Source organism: Lactuca sativa, chromosome 4 (assembly GCF_002870075.4).
Source record: "Lactuca sativa cultivar Salinas chromosome 4, Lsat_Salinas_v11, whole genome shotgun sequence".
NCBI lineage: Eukaryota > Viridiplantae > Streptophyta > Magnoliopsida > Asterales > Asteraceae > Lactuca > Lactuca sativa.
Window position 1 is genome coordinate 92,676,256 of NC_056626.2, and position 10,655 is coordinate 92,686,910.

A 10,655-nucleotide genomic window follows, 5' to 3' on the forward strand; every position below is an offset into this window, starting at 1 on the left:
GGATGTTGCTATGATTAGTGATATGTTAGATCGGTTTGACTGGTATATATATATATATATATATATATATATATATATATATATGCTAGTGTATGATATTATGTGCACATGTTTGTTTGATTGGGGGTTGGGTTGAGGCGGTCCTGCTTTGTGCTGAAGGCCAACATACACAGGGCGATCCGGATAAACTGAAGGCCCTGCAAAGGGATTCAGTCAGGCTGAATGCCGGTCCGGATAGGCTGTAGGCCCTGTGAGGCGGTCCAGACGTGCCGAAGGCTTGGAGAGTGGTCCAGATAGGCTAAAAGTCTGCGAGGCGGTCCAGTCAGGCTGAAGGCTCATTATGCATGTTGTGTTTGTTTATGTGATATGGTTATATATGTATGGCATTAGTATTTTGGGGGGTAACTCACTAAGGTGTTGTTGGTTTTTTCGAAGCAAAAATCTATAAAGTCTGCGGACCACCTCTGCAACCATCTGAAGTAGAAGATGTGGACCAAACGGCTGCAGACTGTAATAAGAAACATGTTTGTTTTTTTAACATCTGCATGCTGCTGCAGATATTAAAAAATTAAAATAAATTGATTTTATAATCTGAAAATAGTTTTTTAATACCGAAAATTTAATAATGTATGACATTTCAGCAAAAATTTATGATATTTCAGCAAAAACTAATGATATTTTAACAAAAAAAATAAAGATATTTTAGCATAAAATAATTATATTTCATTAACAAATTATTATTATTATTCAATATAAAAAAAATTCAACAAGAATAAACAAAAACAAAAACGAAAAAAATGTGAAATAAGATTTCAGCAATATATAATCAATATTTTAGCAAGAAAAAAAGAAGAAGAGGTTGGAAGAGGTAGGAAGAGGCAAAACAAGCCAAGAAGAACACGTGCAGATGTTTTTTAATGCGAAGACTTCTAAAAAACAAAAAACTGCAAGATGAAAAGTGTTGCACGTGTGCTGTGCCGCGCAACAATAAGAGGTCTAAAGAGGTTTTTTTTTAAAAAAACAAACAACACCTAAGCCTTCGAGCTTACATTTATCGACTATTGTTTCAGGTACTTCTGATGATCGCGGGAAGACGAATGCGTGATCGTGCACCTCCTTATATTTTCATGATTTGCTTCTGGGGACACTCTGATGTCTAAACTATTTTGAAAACAAATTGTAATAACTCACTGGTTTTAAATGTTTTTAAAAGTTTTAAATTGGCTTAAATTTTATGGGTGTTACACTTTACCACATTCCTAAAACTTTTCACTCAACTCTTTTCCTTTCCACTGTTTCTTCATATTCTCCTGAATATGCCTCAAACAAAACCTATATTTTGCATTGGGGAATACCTTTGCAACTGCTGGGATTATCCCCTTAACAAATACAAATATACTCAGTTTCATTTATAAAAATAGAAAGTAAGTTACACTAACATGATAAATAATTAGGTGAAACATACCTTTTGTCTACAGAAATGAAGGTAAAATTTGAATTTGCTCCCAATTCCGAGTCTTCTCCTAACAGTACGATGAACCAAGTCCAAGAACTAGTTGTTTCTGCCTCTATCACTACATATGTTACAAGGTATATTCCGTTATTTGAGTCTAGACCCACAACAGTTAGTACCTGCCCAGGATATGGGCCTTTCAAGAATATACCATCCACTCCCTAGAAATCCCTTAACCCAAATTTGAATCCCAACTTCAATGCACCTAGACATACATATATCCTTCTAAAAGTTCTTGTAGTAGTCGACAAGCATGCTTCAGGATACACATATATCCTAACAATTGTACCAAGATTAGTGTTTTGTAGTTCCAAAGCATAATCCCTCAAATACCCATATTGTAGTTGGTAGTCCCTATTGATGACACGTTCAACCATTTGCTTTGCCCTAGCAACCTTTTGAATTGACATACCAAGCTCCAACTTCTTGCACAACTCCTTGTGTAAAGATTTGATTTGGAACTATAGGGTTACTCTGAATTTGTGGAACAATTAAGTTTGCTAAATATATGGAAGTACAAGCTTTAATTGATCTCGTTTGCAAACATTTTTGGACATCTTGTATTGTTTTCATTAACCAATCCTAATTTTCATTTGGCCTTGAGATTCAAACTGCCCAAGGACATTTTCCTTTTTTTACTAATCACATTTTTGCCCTTGCACTTTACCTTACTTCTAGTTGATGGGCCACCACGTTCAACTGTTTTAGTAGATTGGTCCACAACACCTCCACATTTCACCCTTACCCTGATTTTATCATTTTTTTTGCTAAGTATAGGGACCTCCTTGTTTTTAAAGCATGTGAATGCATGTAATCCACAACTTCCTTCTTTGTTTTGAAATATTGACCCACCTTATACGGTTTTAAATGGATCTCCCTATGTGAGCATGGAGTTGACCTACTCACCTCCTTAAGCATTCTTTTCCTTTCATCTTTTTAAAATCCTACAAACTGATAATCATCACTTTAAATAACTTCCAACTCTTCATGAACTATGTCATTCCATATAGTTTTGGTTTGCTTGTTTAAAATTCCATGTTCATCTACATTCACAACACTATGGAATTCACTCATGTCTACATCTACATCAAATTGCAAGTTAGACTCATGTACAATGTAGTCACTATCATCAGAATCATCTCCACTATCATTAGAACCATCTTCACTCTGACTATATAAATCATCTCCATTTTCATCACTTAACATGCCCTCTAGAATTTCCACTCCTACTTGAGTGTTTTCAACATTTGGTACAGTGTAGTCAACATAATATGAATGATCCTCTGTAAATGCTTCAAATTCATCAAGTCTTACACTTTGGTCTCCACCAATATCTTCGCAAATTGGTTCCTCTGCATGATTGACTAAATTACCCTTACACACTTCTTCTGTGTGGCCCATAGTTACTCCTTCATTCACATCGATGACATTACTTTGTTGGCTTACTCGTGACATTACATATGGGACAATAGTCTTGGAATGATCATGACTTTCATCGACATATATTACCTGTGACTGGTTAACAACATAGTTGACAGGGTGGTTTAAATCAAGCTTTCTACTACATGATCCTACTTCTCTTCTACAAGGTTTTTTCTGTTAAGTTCTGGTGACACACTCTCAGGGTCCAATTCCTCAATAAAAACTTTGGAAAGAGACTTAAAATAAGTAGGTACCATAGTCCGACCAATTTCAATATACATCTTTATAAGCCTATGTTTAGGGACATATGAAACCAATTTAAGTACGTCTTGGTCATTACCTAAAGGCAATAACCCATAGTCTAAGGGAAATTTGGGGATACAAAAAATGGTAGTAAAGGGTCTGTTCACCTCTGTATCCTAATTCCCGAACCATGTCATCGAGTTCATGGACTGAAAATAAATCAGTAACGTCATCTACGTATGATACAGTATCGTCGATGTATTTCCTTCCAGGTGACTTGATGAATATACCACTATAGTGTATCTTCAACGTGAAATAGTTATCATATCCCTTTTTAAACACAAAAATAGACTGGGTAAAGAATTTATCTTCATGAATACATTCAAGGAAAACAAAAACTGTTTTTTTAATCATACCGTATCTCGATTTCAAGTCCTTCAAGCACACATTTTTTTTCACGCAAACACCGTATTGAGAGAACCATTGTCCTTTACTGTTGCGTAAACCCTAAAAACCAATTCATGTCTTGGATGAGAGTGGTTTGATGAAGATGAAGTCACTGTATCTTGGGAGATGAAGAGTGTTTGGGAATTAACGTGAAGAAGACAATAACATAATCATTTCCCTCATTAAAGAAAAGGATACACGTGAAAGGACCAATTTTCCCTTATATCATTTTAATAAAATAAGAGTTAATGGTTGGGTTCTAACAATGTGAGGGATAAAGACCATTTGTCAAAAGCTTTGAATGCACATGGACCATCTATGATGTTTCTAAACCACTGAGACTAAACTTCAGATATAGGAAAACCACAATGATCATTTATGATGTTTTTTCTATTTAAAAAAAAAAGGTTGATCCTGGTTGATAATCGGATATGGTAAAAATGGAAAGTCATCCTAAAAGTTATGGTTTTAACCAACAAAAAAAATATTAGGATTTTTTCCAACTAAGCATGTAAAACTTGAGACTTTTATAGCAGTTGCTGAACTCTTTTAACAAACTTGACTTCAATTTGAAATATTATAACAAGTTTTTTTTTATAGAGATTGACTATTATTATTTCTTTTGATCTTTCTTTTAGTCTATTATCAAATTGAAAAATATTATTTTGAGTTTAAACTATTGATATCACATATAGAAATATGAATTAATTTGCTAGTTATATCACATTGAAACTTTAATTCTTGATAAACAACTCTGTTTGTTTGTTTGTTTGTTTGTTTTTGTTAATTTTCATTTTTTCGTAACATAAATATAATTGAACTAAAGAACAAAAAAATAAAGGGTAAATGTCACTATAGTCCGACCAAGTTATTAGTTTTGGTTTAAATGGTCCCTAAACTTAATTTTTTTTGCTTTCTAGGGTCACAAAGTGGGTGTTGTCCGGTTTAAATGGCCCCCTTCATCATTGAATACCGGTTGCTTATGCCACCTCTACATTTGAAGCCCATGTGTCACCCACACCAACATCGTAATTTTAGGTTTCCTTGATGACGATGATTTTTCACTAAATAAAAATAAATAAACTAAAATTCAGCCCTTAACCTCTTACAATGAATCAATGAAATGAGTATTTATTCCCAAACGAGATCAACGAGTCCTTCCATTTCGCAGATTCCAACCATTCCGACGACTCCAATTTCTTCTCCGATGGAACCTGATCAGTCGATGTACTTTCCTTCATTATCATTGTATTGTCCTGTGGATCCCTATCATTAACAACAACTTCTTCTCTTATTTGAGGAACTTCAACATCAAATGGATGCACCAATGGTTTCTACTTCTCATGATTCTACGAGACCTTTTCACTTCAAGAGTTCATCATCATCAATCCATTAAACCTAGTCGAATTAGAAACCCAAAAAACCTAGTCGATGTTCAAAATCGGTAATGATCGCTTCAAAGTTTCAGCCTTATGTACGAATTGGAGACGCCCACTTTGAATACTCACACCAAATTGACGATAGATTCCGATTCAAAATCGGTAATGATTGCTTCAAAATTTCATCTTTATGTATGACTTGGAGACACCCACTTCGAATACCCACACTAAATTGTCGATAGATCACTTGAATAAAAAAATTTGATCACAGATTTTGTAGTTAGGTTTTTTAAGCTGATGATTAAGAAAGAGAATATGTAATATTTATGGAGAGAGAGAGAGAGAGAGAGAGAGAGAGAGAGAGAGAGAGAGAGAGAGAGAGAGAGAGAGAGAGAGAGAGAGAGAGAGAGTTTGAATTCCCTTTTTTTTATCACTCAAAAAGTAAAAATGCCTTTTAATACAAATTTAACCGGTGAAACCGGAAAAAATGAAATTCAATATCTTTTTTAATAAGTCAATTATAAGTTTAAGGACCTATATTACCAAAAAAATATGTAAGAGACCATTTAAAACAAGATCCAAAAGTTGGGTGGACTACAGTGATATTTATCCAAAAATAAAAAGAAAATAAGTTAGAATGAAGTTATATATATATATATATATATATATATATATATATATATATATATATATATATATATATATATATATATATATATATATATATATATTTTATTTACTTGAATAAAAAAATTATAAAAACTGTAAATTAGCAAAATTATAATATACTATATTTATATATTTTACATTTTAAAAAAAGGTCTCGAAAAATTTAAACATACGAAAAATGAAAACAAATAATACAAAAAAAATGAAAAGTATTCAAAATATGAAAACATCAAAATGTAATACGTAAACAAATATAAAAAAACTAAAAAAATACAAAAATATAAAATCTAATAAAATAAAGTTAAAAAAACCATGTATAATTTTTTGCAAATTATATGGATCAAATTTGAATTTTTAAACCTAATTTTAGGATTGATTTTGCAAAATAAATAATATAATTAACCATAAAACTGGTTAGAATGATAATTCTGATACAAAATTATAGCTATAACAATAATTAAAAAATATAATAACTTTTTTCAATTAAGTGTTAAAAAGTTAGGAATCTTATGAACTTGAAAAAACAAAATTATTTCGGTATATATTTAATGGACGGAGGTACTCCACAATTCTCGGATCAACGACCAACCACCGCCGCAGTTAGAAATTTTAGTTTTCATTCCCGCCATGGATCTCCTTCATTGCTCAAGGCTGCAAAACCCTATTACTAAATTACTACAACCTCACACTCGATTCACTGTACACTCAACTTCATCGTCATTGTGTCTCCGGCGATTCAGCGTGAGGTATCATCCACTCGATTCTTATCACTCTCGTAATTAACGCCACTCTGTTTCTACCCCAAAATTTAGGGTTCCAATTGATGGAACCTTTACTTATTTTGCTTTGTGCAGATCGAGTCTTCCTTCCCCGGCTCAGAATGCCAAGTATAACAGAGAGCTAAGTGCTGCTGTGGATGCGGTTGAGCGGGCTTGCCGTCTCTGTGTTGACGTAAGTTTCACCATTAATACCATTTTCTACCCTTCGCTTCATTTCAGCTCAATCTAAGGTGTTACAGGTAAGACATGTTGAACCTAGTACTTTACAACTTCAAATTGCTATAGTTTTGTTATTAATTTTTGAACAACATATTTTAATTTGTAGTTATGTTATAAAATTAGATGTATCTATCATTTTTAGTAACAAACAACAATCTATGAAAATTGAAGAGTTGAAATGTGACCTTTGATTTGAGAAAGAAAGTATCTTTCTTTTTGAACGTATACAACAGAAAACTGTGTTATGTTGTATCTTTTTGAATTTTTATCATTGATTGATATGATCATCTTGATTGTGTAGGATAAATATTATTCATCAAAGTTTTTAGATGGAAACAGTTCACATTCCTCAATATAACTCAAAAGTTATTTAGGAGCTTGTTTTCTCAGATAATACCTTCAAAAGGCTTGCATTTTACATGTCAGGAATCTTCAATATTGCATTTTTATGATATTTAAGTGATTATGATCCAAGTATATGATGTCTACATGATTGGAAATTTTCTATTAAGCTATTGAAAACGGGAATTATATTTCAATGGCTTTAGACTTCATATTCTGTCTGATTCAGGTGAAGCGATCTTTATTCACAAGTGATGGAAGGATTCTTGAAAAAAATGACAAAACACCTGTCACCATTGCAGATTTTGGAGTTCAAGCTCTAATTAGCTTGGGTATAAAATCTTGATTCTTAAATTTCTTTTCTCACTTCCTTTTCATCTTCATCATAGAAAATACTCAAAATAGCCCTAGAAAGCTTACTTTTTTTTTATTGTGGAATTATTTTTCATAATCATGGCAGAGCTCGGGAAGCTATTTCCTTCCATTCCATTGGTAGCTGAAGAAGATTCAGCATTCTTACGTTCAAATAATCTTGTAGACTCAGTTGTAAATGTGGTTATTGATAAATCAAGCTCCAAAGATAAAGAATTAACTGAAGCTGATGTACTTGAAGCTATTGATAGAGGAGGAACATTTGGACCTAATCCAGCCACATATTGGGTGTGTTAATTGTTATGCAGTTTCTATCACATATTATAGCTAAAACATTCATTCACTTGATCACATGAATATGTTTTATACAGATTCTGGATCCTATAGATGGCACACGTGGATTTCTCAAGGGTAATGAAGCCTTATATGTGGTAAGTTTAAGCTTTCTTAATAAATAAACACAAGAAAAAGCAACATAAATCCATCGATTTGATCATAATAAGCATAATGCTCTTAACATTACAGGTAGGTTTAGCACTTGTGGTTGAAGGACAGATTGTTTTAGGAGTTATGGGATGCCCTAACTGGAAGGACAATAAATCAGACAATGACAAAAATACCCTTGGGTCAGGAATGATTATGGTTGCACATATTGGCTGTGGAACATGGTCAAAGGAACTATCTGGGGTAGCTCTTAACTGGTACAGATGCTTAGTTGATGGCACTAATTTAGTTCATAAAGGACGCTTTTGCATTTCAGAAAGCCAAACATGGGATTCATTGCCATTATCATCTTCATTTGGTTCATCAATCAATGTGGAAAATGTTGGAGATAATGAAGTTCTTCTCTTGCCTACGTGTTGTGGAAGGTCCATTTACTTCTTTTACAGTATCAATATCAGTATCAGTAACAGTAACACAGTATTAATGCTTGAAAATGGTGTTTATATATTTTTTGGGACTTTGAATTCAGTTTATGCAAGTATTTGATGGTAGCTTCTGGGAGGGCATCTGTTTTTATTCAACGTGCAAGGGCTGAAAGAGTGATCAAGGTATGAATTAATGACACTAAAGTGCTGATTTTTTTAATGACTTAATCCAATAAGCTATTTATGAGTGTTTTTTTTTTTTTTGACTTAATGTGGCCTCATTTACTAAAGTTGGATTCTTTCTATGGGAAAAATAAGGTTTGGGATCATGCTGTTGGAGTGATATGTGTGCAAGAAGCAGGAGGAAAGGTAATGAAGTTAATTGCTTTTACAAATTGAGTAGATTTTGTTATTGATTGAATTAAATATTTAAATGTTACAGGTTACAGATTGGAATGGAGATGAACTTGATCTTGCTGAAGATGAAGTTGAGAGGAAAGCGCTGTTTCCGCCAGGTGGCATTCTTGTGTCGAATAGCAGCTTACATGAAGAGATACTTGAGATCATTGCATCCAATTCAGCAATTATTTCATGACATATGGAAAGGAAAATCTCTTGTTTGTATTTTCTCATTATTCTTTTTGGTAGGTGTTATATACAATATGGAAAGTAAATCAAACTGATGTTGTATGAAAGAGTGAAAAAGAAAATTATAATCTAATTTTTTTGAATAAAACAATGTGTGATATATGTATTGATTGCCCAATCACATGCATTTCTTCTTTTTTTATTTCTAGAATTGAGATAAAATATGCATGTTTTTGGAAATTGATTATATCAAAAGAATAATAAGTACATTATATAAGTATAGGAAACGGAGATGTAGTCCTATATGTGTTTAGTATTCAAGTAGTAATTTAATACAGGGCAAATTTCAGAAAAATCCTTACATGGTCATATACTTGAAAAAACCATTACATTTTTCTATTTTTTTTTTCGGAAACGCTTTTATGGTTTTTTGGGCAGCGTGTTTGTGTTTTAGAGAACTTTTTGAAGCTTTTTAGCTTTTGACTTTTTGACTGTAAAGTAAAATCTCTAATTAAAGAAAAGGCCTTGTTTGAGAGTAGGAACTTAAAGCTTTTATTTATTACAAAATTCTCATAATTCAAAAACTAATTTAATTAGTTTTTAGGAGCTTTTACCTTTTATGTTATTTTATACCATTCAAAAGCTTATAACTACTTTTGTCTATTATTTTTATATAAATAAAAGATACAACTTCCAACTTTTGGTTTTCAGCTGGTTTAGCTAAATATATCATATATGTTTGGTCTTTTACTTGAAAAACTACAATTTTTTTTTTCATTTAAGCCATTAGTTACTAAAATATGTTAGCAAGTTATAAATGTCTAAAACGCTCCTACTCCAAAATAGTCCAAAACAACGCAATATCATATATATTTTGGTCGGAAATTATTATTAACATGTGTAACATGCTAACCAATTCTAGAAGGTAATAAGAGCTAAAATGAAAAGGATTCAAATTATCACTCTTTAGGTTTCTCTATAAAAAAAATTGTAATCTTCAAGTAAAATGCTGAAAATGTAAGGGTTTTCTAAAATTTGTTATTTAATAGATTCTTTTGGAACATCCGCCATATACTAAAAACCATAACTTGGTCAGACGTTAGAAAAAATACAAGTGAAGGCATCTACATTGGATTACACATCCACAAATTCCAATTTTTTCTAGCCTTGGTGTTTCTAAACACAAACCAATTAAAATAAAATGCGATAATATTATCAATTTTTTTTTCCAATTTGTCATTTAATACTAAAAAAGTGATGTGTTATATTTGACTAATTACATATATTAATAGAAGAAAGTGTTAGGATAAAGAATCAATAAACACAAAATACACATCAATTAAAGACGTGAAGAAAAAAAATAAAAACACAAGGATTTAGTGTGTTTAACTCGAACAATTGATAGCTTCATTTTATTACTTTTTTCCGTAGTTTATTTTTAGTTAAAACCATCTCATTTTAGTTAATCTTCATGCATATTTTCTCTTTTTGTTATTTTTTCTCCTTTACCGAGTGCTTTCCAGTCTTTTGAGCTTATTTGCAGTATTTATCGAAGACTTTTTGTTATTGGAGGCTTAGAAGGATGCGGGACTTATAGAGGCTTGCAGTTTGCTTGTGGATTTGGAGTGGTGCGATTGGGCTTGGTGCTTGCATAAACAAGAAATCAATTTGGACTTAATTTTTGAGCAAGGATGATGATGAGGCGATGCGGAATCGAGCTACAAAAGATTAAAGGAGCATTAGATCAATCATTAGAAGGCTTTGGAATGGCACAAATTGGCTCTAAAGAGTTATGCATGTGGGCTGAAGTGTG

The 10,655-nt window shown here is 32.3% G+C and overlaps 1 protein-coding gene across 1 annotated transcript; it reads left to right on the forward strand.

Moving 5' to 3' along the window:
- Positions 1–6,218: 6,218 nt before the first annotated feature.
- LOC111892396 (putative PAP-specific phosphatase, mitochondrial) lies at positions 6,219–9,023 on the forward strand. Its single transcript, XM_023888446.3, has 9 exons — positions 6,219–6,419; positions 6,528–6,624; positions 7,243–7,345; positions 7,474–7,673; positions 7,757–7,816; positions 7,911–8,254; positions 8,359–8,437; positions 8,573–8,623; positions 8,697–9,023. The coding sequence occupies exons 1-9, from the start codon at positions 6,301–6,303 to the stop codon at positions 8,847–8,849; spliced, it is 1,206 nt and encodes a 401-aa protein (XP_023744214.1). The 5' UTR covers positions 6,219–6,300; the 3' UTR covers positions 8,850–9,023.
- Positions 9,024–10,655: the final 1,632 nt, after the last annotated feature.

What these genes read in the sequence shown, in the direction of transcription:
- LOC111892396 (XM_023888446.3), top strand. Translation starts at nt 6,301, where the DNA reads ATGGATCTCCTTCATTGCTCAAGGCTGCAAAACCCTATTACTAAATTA. An exon ending in CTCCGGCGATTCAGCGTGAG is followed by an intron (nt 6,420 to 6,527) that starts GTATCATCCACT and finishes TGCTTTGTGCAG; the next exon opens with ATCGAGTCTTCCTTCCCCGG. An exon ending in TGCAAGAAGCAGGAGGAAAG is followed by an intron (nt 8,624 to 8,696) that starts GTAATGAAGTTA and finishes TAAATGTTACAG; the next exon opens with GTTACAGATTGGAATGGAGA.